The following is a 13267-nucleotide window of genomic DNA, read 5'->3' on the forward strand; positions in this document are numbered from 1 at the left end:
TCTAAGACTACCTTTAATAATAAACACTTATATTTCGCTTTCAGTTGCCCAAGGTGTTCACATGCATTCTTTAGTTGCAATCTTTACAAAAACCCTGCATTTTTATTATTTCCTCCATACTGAAAATTATTATTATTCCTCTTGTATTGTAGAATGGGTGAGAACTGGGTTGAGAGAAAAGAGCTTGGCAAAAGCCACATAGCACATTCAAAGCAGAGTCAATATTCCATCTAGAAGATTTGTTCAGTTTCTTAGCTTCTATGCAACCCACAAAGCAGGGCATTAAGCATGCGCTTGGGATAGGTTTTGCTACTGAACAAAAAAGGATTTAGTGTTCTCTTTTCCTTGTGCAATGAGCTAGTTTATTATTATTTCAAAAAAATTATATGCCGCTTGTGTGTTTTTTTTAAAAAAAACACCTCAAAGCAGATGATGATGATGATTATGTATTTTTTGTTTTTTATCTTGTATTTTTATGTTGTGAACTATGGATGTGGGGTAGGATACAAACATAATAAATAAACAAACAAACAAACATAAATAAATAAATAATAAAAGCATAAAACGATAAAATCAAGAAAAAATCACAGTACTTTAAAACATACAAGAAGTGAAAATACTAAAAAAATCACATCAAATTTAGAGAAGTAATGTGTTTGAAATGTACGTTTTATTTTTTTATTTGTATTTATTGTCAGATTGTCAGCAAAACCATAGACTTGGGATAAGACCTCAGTAGAATTGGAAAGCTGCTCAGTGCTCCAGTGTTGAGGCGTGGTCCATCTTTCTTCACTGAGATATCCCACTCAATAGCTTTTTCTGTTGCAGCATGCAGTGGGGGTGTTGTTCCTAGGCTGGAGGTGGCAGTTCTCTGGAAACATTGCCCACAATGCTTTTAAACCATCTGGAAGTAATGGGAGGGACATATGAGGGTATGACATGTAGCCGTCAAGTAAATAATCTGCCCTTTACTAGGATGGATCCTAGCAATGGAGAAGCAGAAAGAAAACTTCAGGGCAATTCATGCTGGGGTGATGGTAGATAGTTGGGTGGGTTGGTGAGAAGAGAATAAAAGAAAAGAAAAGAAAAGTATTTTGTTGTTCAAAAGAAAAATCCTAAGCTAACAGGTGTTTGATACCTTCCTTTTGTCCATTTTGTTTTGAAGCTTCCTCCAATTCTGTGACCACATACGAAACCTGTCAAACCTACGAACGCCCTATAGCTTTCACTTCCAGGTCTAAGAAGCTCTGGGTCCAGTTCAAGTCCAATGAAGGAAATAGTGCCAAAGGATTCCAGGTCCCTTATGTAACATATGATGGTAAGGAAACCTTAAAAACTGCTGGAACTAAAGTGTGGGTGTTTCAATGTGTAAATTTGTGCTTTTACTTTCCATCTCAAAGTCTGGGAGTAGGGGATATCAAAATTTTATATAGGTAGAATATTTTATATATGAATTTTTATGTGTCAGGTAAGGACATACTTCCACACAAAATAACATGGGTATTACCCATGTCCCTTATGAGATGAAATGTGAAAATATTTTGGAGATGGTAAGGGGTGGGGGGACAGATGTCTGTTGGGGGTATAACTCTCAAATTGTATCAGATTTTGTCTTTTATGTGCCAGTTCACATTTTTACACAAAATTGTATACTTGTGTATTTGAGACAAGTTAGGCTCTGAACACCTCCAAGTTGCTTTGCTGCAATGTAGGTTTTATTTTTTGATTTAGGAAAGCTGTAACTGGTTTATTGCTGTATCCCAGTGTTTCCCAACCGGTGTTCCGCGGCACACTAGTGTGCCGCGAGATGTTGCCTGGTGTGCCGCGGCGGCGGCGGCTGCTACTGCAAAGCAGGGAGAGAAGGAGGCGGCGGCGGCGGGGAGCCGGGCAGGGAAGTTGCTGCTGGGGATGAAGAGGCGGCGGCAGCAGGAGGCGGACTTCTCTCCCTCTCTGGTGCTGCTGCTGTGAGGCGCTTGCCAGCCCACCGGCCCCTCCTGAGCGGGATATGGGTGGGCGGACGGGGTGGGTGGGGGAGAGGCGCCGGGCCCGCCTCGTGCCCTGACAGGAGCTGCCGCTGCGCCCGCCGGCGCCCTTGACGCGGCGCCCCTCATGCCGCCTCGAGAGGCGTTGGGGGGCAGTGAGACTCTGCCGGGCCCCGCCCCTCACTCTGCGCTCGGCTTCAGGGCTGTCTTGCGAGGGGGCGGCGGGAAAAGGCTCTGAGGAGAACCTCGCTCGCTGTCCCGCGTCGCTTTTCCTCACGTCGTTTTCCCTTTCCCTTGAGGGGACGGGGAGGTGAAGGGAGCCCGCCTTCCTCCTCGCACGTGGCGAGTCGTCGGTGGAGGTAGAGAAACCACGCACATTAGATATTCATAATAATAATAATGGTTTGAAATTTAAGACTTCCCCCCCCCCCAAAGGAAAAGGCACTTTCTTGCCCTGCCCGTGGACCAGGAGGTCGTGGCGGGCGAGGCCTTCAGCAGCGGGGCCCTTATTTGCACTGTCAGCCTGACCTTCACCCTCTTACATATAGAGAGGAAAGGAGACACGGAGGTGCAAAGGCTTGCGGGGCAGAAGTAAGCCCCGCTGAGTTCATCAGGGGTGCCAATGTGAATACAGTATGATATTGGGGGGGGGGGGGGAAGGCAAGTAAACCCCGCCCTGCATAGTTGATCACATTGGCAATGCCCATCAACTGGGGGACTGGCCCCCTCAAATGTTTTATTGGGGGACCTGAAGCAGTGGCGTAGCGTGGGGGTGCAGGGGGGCCGGGCGCAACATCTTGGGGGGGGCGCGCTTGCACTCGAGTGCTAAAATCCACGGGTTAGGGGGCACAAATTATTTGCCTTGCCCCGGGTGCTGACAACCCACGCTACGCCACTGGTCATCGGCTCCGGTTGTTGCCTTTCTCCGCCGAGGTCGGTGGACCTTGCGCCCGGTGGACATGAGCCAACAGTGTGACGCGGCAGCTAAAAAAGCCAATGCAATTCTGGGCTGCATCAATAGGAGTATAGCATCTAGATCAAGGGAAGTAATAGTGCCACCGTATTCTGCTCTGGTCAGACCTCACCTGGAGTACTGTGTCCAGTTCTGGGCACCATAGTTCAAGAAGGACACTGACAAACTGGAACGTGTCCAGAGGAGGGCAACCAAAATGATCAAAGGCCTGGAAACAATGCCTTATGAGGAACGGCTAAGGGAGCTGGGCATGTTTAGCCTGGAGAAGAGGAGGTTAAGGGGTGATATGATAGCCATGTTCAAATATATAAAAGGATGTCACATAGAGGAGGGAGAAAGGTTGTTTTCTGCTGCTCCAGAGAAGCGGACACGGAGCAATGGATCCAAACTACAAGAAAGAAGATTCCACCTAAACATTAGGAAGAACTTCCTGACAGTAAGAGCTGTTTGACAGTGGAATTTGCTGCCAAGGAGTGTGGTGGAGTCTCCTTCTTTGGAGGTCTTTAAGCAGAGGCTTGACAACCATATGTCAGGAGTGCTCTGATGGTGTTTCCTGCTTGGCAGGGGGTTGGACTCGATGGCCCTTGTGGTCTCTTCCAACTCTATGATTCCATGATTCTATGACCCCGAGCCTAGGCTTCCTTCCCGCACCCCGCTTTCCGAAGACCGCACACCAGTTGGGCCAGTACATATTCCCCTCCCGTGACTGGAGCGGAATAGCCCTTTCTCTTCTTCCCCAACCCTTGTCGTTGGAGGAGTCCCTCAGTCCCTCGCTTTGCTGCCTCCCCCCCCCCCAAAGCTTGGAGGTTCCCCGGCAAGGGGGAGGGAAAAAAATTGAAAGTTACACTTTCGTGCGTCCCTCCCGGCGTGACGCTGCGCGCTGACGTCACGGGGCTGTAATGGTGGTGTGCCTCGAGATTTTTTTCATCAAACAAGTGTGCCTTTGCCCAAAAAAGGTTGGGAAACACTGCTGTATCCTAAGAAGTGTCTTTTCTCATAATGGTACAAATGGCTTCACAGTTTCTACTTTGAATCAGTGTTTCAGGCAGACGCAGAGAAAATTGGAAGTTTCATCTTCCTTGTATGTCCGATCTCTTTGACACAATTATCCCAAGCTACCCTGGGGTAATAATCTGATGTGATTATGGCATGATGGATTCCAAAGGCTTGCAAGTGCAGCACTTAAAGGCCTAAATCCTTTGGCTTTGCTGCCAGTCAGTGGCAACTTAACCACCCTCCTTAGCTGGAAACAGGATTTGTTCCACATTTTTAAAACCTGATTTCCATCCTAAAAACACATCAGTGGAAACAGGCTAATACGTTTGATACCAAAATAGTAAAAATGCTATTTGCTTATTATACAAAAAAAGTGAAAGGGAAAAAAGCAGGAGTGTTGTAGGCAGATTTTAACATAAAGAATAGATTTATTTAGCAAAGCTGTATTTGAAGTTTGCCACATAGCCAGCATTTATATATGTCTCCAAGGCTGCTTATGATTTCTGCCATGGACCAATTACCATATATACTCGAATATAAGCCGACTTTTCAGCATATTTTTTATGCTGAAAAAGCTTCCCTCGGCTTATACTCGAGTGAGGCAGGCGGTGGTGGAGGGACGAGCCCTTTCTCACCTCTCGTCCCTCCACCGCTGCTGGCCTCTTGCAAGGGCAGGCACAGGAGATGTGGCTGGGAGAGGTGCTGCGCTGCACTGTGCCTCTCCCAGCCAGGCTCCTATGCCTGCTCTTGCGAGCGGCAGAGGTGGCGGAGGAGGAACGAGCAGCCCAAAAGGATCCCTTTCGGGCTGCTCCTTCCTCCTCCTTCCCCCTTGCTGCTGTCTGCGGAGAAGGAGGAGTGAGCAGCCCGAAAGCAGCTCTTTCGGGCTGCTTGTTCTTCCTCCTCCACTGCCGTCACCACAAGGTTTGTGGTGTGGTGAACCGGCTTATACTCGAGTCAAAAAGTTTTCCCAGTTTTTTGTGGTAAAATTTGGTGCCTCGGCTTATATTCGAGTTGGCTTATACTCGAGTATATAAAGTAATAGTAAGCAGGTATGGAACACTTTGTCTAAACAGTATAGTTTGTTTCTTGGAGGCTGTTTAGAATAGGTATTAAATCTGCTAATCTGAAAATTGTAGTCTTGGTTATAGATGGGCACATGCAAATGCATGAGTACATTCTGTTTGGGAGCATTTTCAGCCAAAGAATGGGAAATGCCAACAGAGTGAATGCTAAAAGGAGTAGTAAGTATCCCTCCTGTTTAGCCTAGAGATACATGTATGTGCTGCTGATGTAACTCAAATGAATATTTGCAAGTCATGTGTGTGTGTGTCTCCAACAGAGGATTATCAGGAACTAATAGAAGACATAGTCAGAGATGGTAGACTGTATGCATCAGAAAATCATCAAGAAATCCTTAAGGTAAACTTGCTCAGTTAATCTCCTGAAGGAAAACATCCATTCGTGAGTGACTGCTGTTTGTGAAAATAAAGCTTTAATGCTTTGTTTACAATCTACTGTGACAGAGAGGAAGCTAAACAGGAGGAGGATCAGCAGGCATATCTCCCAAACAAGAAGCAACATGCTATCACTCTGTTCCCCAAGAACCAAAACTAGTCTGAAGGGAGTGGTGGAGGCAATGTTGACTCAAGATATGTTGATAACTGATGCAGCAAACATTGTCAGTTAAATAACTGACAATATGCTACCTATTAATATTGCTATAAATCGGCTACCTGAAGCTGCTGTCTCAGCCTGCTGCCTAATAGTAGTGCTGATGGCAAATGCTGATGTTTCTAACGTGAACTTGAGCATTAGTAATTGCCTAGCAATCATACGTGCCTTCTGTTCCAACTTCTGTAAGCACAGGAATGATGATAGCAATGATATGTGGGTAACTTGGCCTAAGCCTTAGCATTTTGGTGGGTTGCACTTTGAATTACAGGAAATAGGAAGGGCCTTTACCTTAATATGTAATAGAAACTGAACCAAGAATTGTGCTTGCACTATTTTTTCCTCAAACTACAGTATATTAAATGACAACTGAGTTCTTTCTTACACTTTCAGGATAAGAAGCTGATAAAGGCATTGTTTGATGTCTTGGCACACCCACAGAACTACTTCAAATACACAGCACAAGAGTCCAGGGAGATGTTTCCAAGGTCTTTTATTCGATTGTTGCGCTCTAAAGTCTCCAGATTTTTGAGGCCTTACAAATAGTGAACGCTATATTTTGAAAACTTAAAAAGTTACTGACTGTACAGCAGATTTGTTTTGTGTTCTCTAAGATGGGGAAATTTTCAGGAAGCTGCCCAGTCAGTTGTATACAGTGTGTAAATTTTTTTTTATTAAAAATATAATTATTTCATTGCCATCTGTTTTATTTTCTGACATTATATTACCTACTCCAGGAGTAGCCAACATGGTGCCCTCCACATTGCCATCTGTTTTATTTTCTGTTTTATTTTGTTGTGGAGTACAACTCCTACCATCAACTAACCTTTGGCCATGTAGGCAGGGTCTGATGGAAATTCGTAACATCTGGAGGGCACCATGTTGACTATGCCTGATATACTAGTAATTATGAATGAAGGTTGCAAGTGGTTTGTTCCTTTTTATATATAATAATATTGGTCCTATGATTTGAGCACAGGGTGGTGCTGTGGGTTAAACCACAGAGCCTAGGACTTGCCAATCAGAAGGTTGGCGGTTCGAATCCCCGCGACGGGGTGAGCTCCCGTTGCTCGGTCCCTGCTCCTGCCAACCTAGCAGTTTGAAAGCACATCAAAGTGCTAGTAGATAAATAGGTACCGCTCTGGCGGGAAGGTAAACGGCGTTTTCGTGCGCTGCTCTGGTTCGCCAGAAGCAGCTTAGTCATGCTGGCCACATGACCCGGAAGCTGTACGCCGGCTCCCTCGGCCAATAAAGCGAGATGAGTGCCACAACCCCAGAGTCGGTCACAACTGGACCTAATGGTCAGGGGTCCCTTTGCCTTTACCTATGATTTGAGCAGCTTTCTTGAATTGTAGAAATCTTCCCTCAATTTCCCACAAGAGGGCACCATGTTGCATCAATTTAAAAGTTCAACTAAGCAGTTTCTATTATTATGTCTCCCAGGACCAGTTTAACAAGGATAGCACTCAAACATTGGAGAGGGGAGAAGAGTCAGTGAGCTTTCTTCTTGTGACAATACACTTGTTGTCAGCTTTTGTTTGGTTTTTTTAATAGTTGACTAGAGGAAAAAGGCCCTTCTACTAGATATTTGCTACATAAACACAAAGCCATTAATATAATTGAAATCTCTTCTTACCTGGCTTTATGTTGTTTGTGAATCTGAGAGTGATGAATGTTTGTAGGGGGGGAGCTCTAATATAACTTCTACTTCCTGGATTGCAAATCCTTACTTTTGCCCTCCCAATGTATTACACGCAGGTTGGGCACTGAAGCCCTAGCCACCACCACCCCACACCTGACCTAGCCCTACCTCTGAACATCAAGGGTGCACACGCAAACAGGAAATCCTACAGCTGCTCTCAAGTAGGGATTCCTCTTCAGACATCCTCACTAGGACTCTGGGCACACAAGAGCAGATCAGCCCCATCCCTCTTTCAATGCACGTGTGTAAATACATGAATAGGGCCTTTATTTTCAGCGATATTAATTTGGCTACAAACAAGCCTGCATTTTTAACATGCGTACTGGAATCAAATTGAGAAAGGGACAAAAATGAGGGTGTGTACACACTGCAATTCCAGTGGAAAGAGCTAATGTAGAAGACACATAGCTTTATATTAGGAGAATGTGCTGTGTCTATAAGCAAGGAGATCTACCACCCAAGACCTGGGAGGAGGAAGGATCATATTCCAGGGCTGACTGTTGACCTTTGATTTGATTTTGATTTAATATTTGCATGCTGCTATTCAAACAATGGTGTTGAGCTCAAAACAGCTCACAATAATAATAAGAATAAGCAAGCAACATTTCCCTCAATATAACTGTATCCAAAAGCACAACAGCATATAAATAAAGCAAAAACAAACCATTTAATAAACAAGTAATGCAGGCAAATGCAAGCTCATAATAATTCAAAAATAACTTTTTCCAGGCAGCAGGGTCTTTCAAAAATTCAGCCACAAAACTGAGCTCAAAGTAAAAACAAAATTTGTTCTCTTTTTTTCCTGCTGAGTCTGTTCCATAGAAAGTCTCCTGGATACCCATCCAGCCTTGTCTATCCATTTATTTACTTCCAAAGGAACTTGCTTACAGGTAGGCCTAAGTTTACAGTCTGGAAAATGCTGGTGGCATCCAGCTTGAAAACTAGTTCTATAAGATACTGGGCTCCCTGCTGTTGCTGTAGCAATCATCACAATTTTGACTGCCACATGGAACTTTTCATGGAGCAGAATGAGTTGTCCGTACTCAATTTTCCAGTTAATTTTAACACCTGAAATTTTAGAGTCAAAAAACTGGATAGGCCACATCTCTCATTTTTTAGAAAAGGTCCCTCAACGGAACAACAGTTTCACCAACTTCCAGTACCTGGGCAGGTTCTTGTGGGACCATTTAGTCTCAAGTGGCATAGAGGGGACTCCTGAAGTGAAGTGAAGGTCATCAATTATCTAGCATTTCTAATGGTCCTAATAAATAATAGACAGGCCCATGCTTAGGATCTCATTGATGTGAGAAGGTAACTGTTAAGCTTCATCCAAGACAAAGGAATACACTGTCCTTGTCCTAGATGTGTTGATAAGGGCTGCAATTAGAGCTGCCAGGTTTTGAACTTACCCCTGTGGTGGTAAAACCTTTAGCAGTAGTTTTATCGACAGGTGTTATCGGGTGAAGGCATTTGTCTCCACATCATGAAAAGCTCCAGCAGCCGATTCCCGCAGATCAGCCTGCAACTAAAGGTACAGAAACACATTAGCCTATATTTTTCCCAGTTTAGCTGGCAACCCCTAGTGCAGTTCACCAAACACTTGCTGTGTACAACTTCCTTTCATGTCAGTGAGGCTCATATGGCTCTCCCAGGCAAACTCCATTGAAATAAATAGAATACAGCAGCAGTACTTGGTTATGCCAATACTGATGGAAGGCTTTGTGTACAAGCACAGACAATTTGGGAGGATTGGACATGGGGCTAGCAGCGGTAATTGATTGTATTTAGGATTAGACCATTCTGTGCAGGGCAAGGCTATCTGGAGTAACAACCACCAGTTTTAGGTTGCTTCTACACTAGAGCCTAATGGTGCTGCCGAGGCATTGCTTTTCCACAATTATCAAGAAGTGGAACTAAAACAAAAGGTTCCACCCAAACAATTAGTCTAGGTTTGACTTCCCATATATTCCCAAGTAAGTCCTCTTAATCAAATATTCTCTGCAATTTTAACTACAATTGTCTTCCTTGAAAGTTCATCCAGCTTTCTGAGGAGCAAACATTGGTGATTATTTGGAAATAGCCTACTAAAGGTCCCTCTGTTAATTGTCCGTTATGTCCTATCCTTGTGGTGTGGGTAATTTAGCCAAACAGAACTACTTGACTATATAAAATGGATAGGAAGCCAATAATTGAAGCCTCCACCCCCCACAAGAACAGAAACTGGCATAGGGACAATTAACAGCAGCTGTTCAAGGGATAATTAATTGTAGTTACACTAATCAGGAAGAAATAAAAGGGTCTAGGTAAGGTTTAAAAGTATGACCCCTAAAAGCCTCCATAGTCCTTTCCTGTTCATGTTAGATAGGCTGCTGTTGCAACTGTGTTTTACCACAAAACCTGTGTCAAAAAAACACAGAAGATACTGGAATGCACGGGTTGACAATGGTGTTATCTGGATGCCCCATAAAAAAGTGGGAGAACAAAGGATGGCAATTCTAGTGTAAAGGGGCTAATGTGAAAGTCACCTTAGGAAGATCTTTCCCCACAACAGTTTTCATTTCCCAGAGTTCTTTAGTTCCCGTGGTAACTTGTCTGTTGGATGGATGAGCCTTTGGCCTGATCCAGCAGGACTCTTTCTAGTTTAAGAACCTAAGAAAATAAGACTATTGAGGTTTCTTCAATACTAGGTCCAAAAAAAGCTACAGATTCAGTACAATGATAACTGGTTAAACATAACATAACATGACATAAGAATAGCCTGCTGGATCAGACCAATGGCCTATCTAGTCCAGGATCCTGTTCTCAGAGTGGCCAATCAGGGAGCAGAACATGATCAAAAGGGCCCTCTCCCCTCCTGTGGTTTCCAGCAACTGGTATTCAGAAGCACAGGCTGCTTCCAGCTGTGGAGGTAGAGCATAGCCATCATGACTAGCAGCCATTGACAGCCCCCTCCTCCATGAATTTGTCAGCCCTCTTTTAAAGCCATCCTGCTTGGTGGCCATCAGTGCCTCTGGGGGGAGTGAGTTCTATAGTTGGACCATGTGCTGCATTTATAAGTACTTTCTATTATCTGTCCTAAATTTTCCAACATTCAACTTCATTGGATGGTCACAAGTTCTAGTGTTATGAGGGCGAGAAACTTTCTCTAGTGTTTTTCTCCATGCCTTGCATAATTTTATAAATTTCTACCATGTCACCTATTACTTGCTATTTCTCCAAGCTAAAAAGTCTCAAGCGTACAACCTTTCTTCACAGAGGAGTCAGTTCAGCCCCTTGATTAGTTTAGTTGTCCCTTTCTGAACCTTTCCCATCTCTAAAATATCCTCTAAGAGATGAGGGGATCAGAACTGTACACCAAATAAGGTCACACCATATATTTGCATAATAGCATTATCCCAGTAATGATGTATGGAAGTGAGAGCTGGACCATAAAGAAGGCTGATCGCTGAAGAATTGATGCTTTTGAATTATGGTGCTGGAGGAGACACTTGAGAGTCCCAAGGACTGCAAGAAGATCAAACCTCTCCATTCTTAAGGAAATCAGCCCTGAGTGCTCACTGGAAGGACAGATCCTGAAGCTGAGGCTCCAATACTTTGGCCACCTCATGAGAAGACAAGACTCCCTGGAAAAGACCCTGATGCTGGGAAAGATGGAGGGCACAAGGAGAAGGGGACGACAGAGGACGAGATGGTTGGATAGTGTTCTCGAAGCTACCAGCATGAGTTTGACCAAACTGCGGGAGGCAGTGGAAGACAGGAGTGCCTGGCATGCTCTGGTCCATGGGATCACGAAGAGTCGGACATGACTAAACAACTAAACAACAACAACAACAATTATTATATTGACATTTTTATTTTATTTTCCTTTCCTAATGATGCCTAGAATAGAATTTGCCTTTGTCATAGCCACCACACACTGGGTTGACATCTTCGTTGAGCTATATACTATGACCCCAAGGTCTCACTCGTGGTCCGTCACTACCAGTTCAGACCCCATGAGCATGTATGTAAAATTAAGATCTTTTTGCTGCAACATGCATTCACTTTATCCTTGTTTACACTGAATTGCATTTGCCATTTTATTGCCTATTCACTCAGTTTGGAGAGGTCCTTTTGGAGCTCTTCGCAATCTTTTTTTGCTTTAACAATCCTGAACAATTTAGGTCATCTGCAGACTTGGCCACCTCACTGCCTGCTCCTAACTCAATATTATTTGCAAACAAGTTAAAAAGCACAGCTCCCAATACCAATCCTTGAGGGACTCCATTTTCTACTTCTCTCTGCTGTACCTCATTCCAAGGAAACTGAACCCTGGGTAAATGCCTGGAACCCTTGGAATCTCACACTATTTGGAGATTGGGGTGGTGTGCAACAGTGTGTGTGTGTGTGTGTGTGTGTGTGTGTGTGTGTGTGTGTGGACACACATACATATCTACATTTTTATATCTACTTTCTTCTCAATACAAGATATAAGGTATTTATGATGCAAATCATTGCACCATCTTTAAATATGCATATAGTAATTGCTGAGAAAGCATGAGGTTTATTTTATGCACTTAGCACAATATTTTGTACTATTTCTTAAAGTATTAAAAATAAATTTAAAAATGATTTTTTTAAAGTGTAAAGTGTAAGATTACCTACCTAGCTCCATTACTACACCAAGATTTATTGTATTTGACTGTTTTTAATACCACTGTGGCCTGTAATGCAATTAGAAAAGCTTTTCTATGGATGATGCAAAACTCCAAAGCCACCAAATTCTTCTTCATTTGCATGCTGAAATAGATGACACATTTACCCTTGAGCAGTACTCAAAAAGGAGGATTGCATTTTCATAGCACTCCTCCTCTACCTTAGCTTTGATGTAGCCACTAGTCCTGCTGCGAATAAGAGCTTATTGAACCTTGGCTAATGCGAGACGAGATGCAAGGCTTCTGTCCTATAGCTCTTCCTTTCTATTACATAAAAGAGACAGCATCCATTTAGGGGAAGGGCTTTGTTTTTGCTCTCTGTTTTCTCTCCCTTAGCCCAGAGATGAGGTGAACAAACAAAGCATCTTTATTTAATCAACTGGCTAAGTGCCAAACACCTCCAAAGGTGAAAAAGAGATTGCTTTTACCCTCAGAGTTCTGTATGCTTGTAATGATTCATTACATAATGGGCTATTCTAAAAAGAAAAGGTGACAGGACAAACCTCTCCTGTGTTAAAACTGCTAGGCCGCAGTTGCATTTTGGCCTTTTGGTGTCTGAATGAGAGTATAATTCCAAGCCTTGCGGTAGTTCCACCTCTACTTGGATGACCATCTTCAGAGGGAGTTTTGTTCAGCCCTGTGTGGGGTTCTGCAGGGTTCGATTTTATCCCCCATGCTGCTTAACAACTACATGAAACTGCTGGCAGGAGTCATCTGGAATTTTGGAGTGCACTGTCAACAATACGTGTACAGTGGTACCTCGGGTTACAGACACTTCAGGTTACAGACGCTTCAGGTTACAGACTCTGCTAACCCAGAAATATTACCTCGGGGTAAGAACTTTGCTTCAGGATGAGAACAGAAATTGTGCTCCGGCGGCGCGGTAGCAGTGGGAGGCCCCATTTGCTAAAGTGGTACCTCAGGTTAAGAACAGTTTCAGGTTAAGAACAGACCTCCAGAATGAATTAAGTTCTTAACCTGAGGTACCACTGTACATTGATGATACACTGCTCTATCCTTCCTTTACACCTGCGGGTGTGGCACTGGCTGCACTAGACCCATGTCTGGCCTTGGTATTGGACTGGAGAACAATTCCTTGCCTTGGCAAGGGTGGGAACAGGATCAAAACTAAAGGTGTGATCATGATACATTGCGAGGCTGGTTCCATGAAATTACTCTTAACATTCATATGTCAGGAATGGGAAACCTCTGGCCCGTAGCCCAAATTTCATAATATTATTATTATTAT

General features: G+C 43.8%; 1 protein-coding gene and 1 long non-coding RNA gene across 9 annotated transcripts in view; one reads left to right on the forward strand and one right to left on the reverse strand.

Annotated features, from left to right (window-relative positions):
- Nucleotides 1-6320, forward strand: part of SCUBE2 (signal peptide, CUB domain and EGF like domain containing 2) — a 54094-nt gene extending 47774 nt beyond the window's left edge. For all 3 annotated transcript variants that reach the window (XM_028731767.2, XM_028731749.2, XM_028731777.2), the window contains 3 exons: nt 1166-1318; nt 5291-5370; nt 6016-6320. In XM_028731767.2, the coding sequence (XP_028587600.2) occupies nt 1166-1318; nt 5291-5370; nt 6016-6168 (386 nt within the window). In that variant the 3' untranslated portion in view covers nt 6169-6320. The remainder of the gene's footprint in view (nt 1-1165; nt 1319-5290; nt 5371-6015) is intronic.
- Nucleotides 652-13267, reverse strand: part of LOC114598128 (uncharacterized) — a 54069-nt gene continuing 41453 nt past the window's right edge. For 4 of the 6 annotated variants that reach the window (XR_003706971.2, XR_013393291.1, XR_013393290.1 and 1 more), the window contains exons 4-6: nt 9850-9973; nt 8734-8849; nt 652-904 (exon numbers count right to left, since the gene is read on the reverse strand). This is a non-coding gene — a long non-coding RNA (uncharacterized LOC114598128). Of the gene's footprint in view, nt 905-8487; nt 8586-8733; nt 8850-9849; nt 9974-13267 lie in introns of all 6 variants that reach the window. The other 2 variants (XR_013393293.1, XR_013393294.1) reach the window with 2 other exon arrangements.

Source organism: Podarcis muralis, chromosome 1 (assembly GCF_964188315.1).
Source record: "Podarcis muralis chromosome 1, rPodMur119.hap1.1, whole genome shotgun sequence".
Lineage (NCBI taxonomy): Eukaryota > Metazoa > Chordata > Lepidosauria > Squamata > Lacertidae > Podarcis > Podarcis muralis.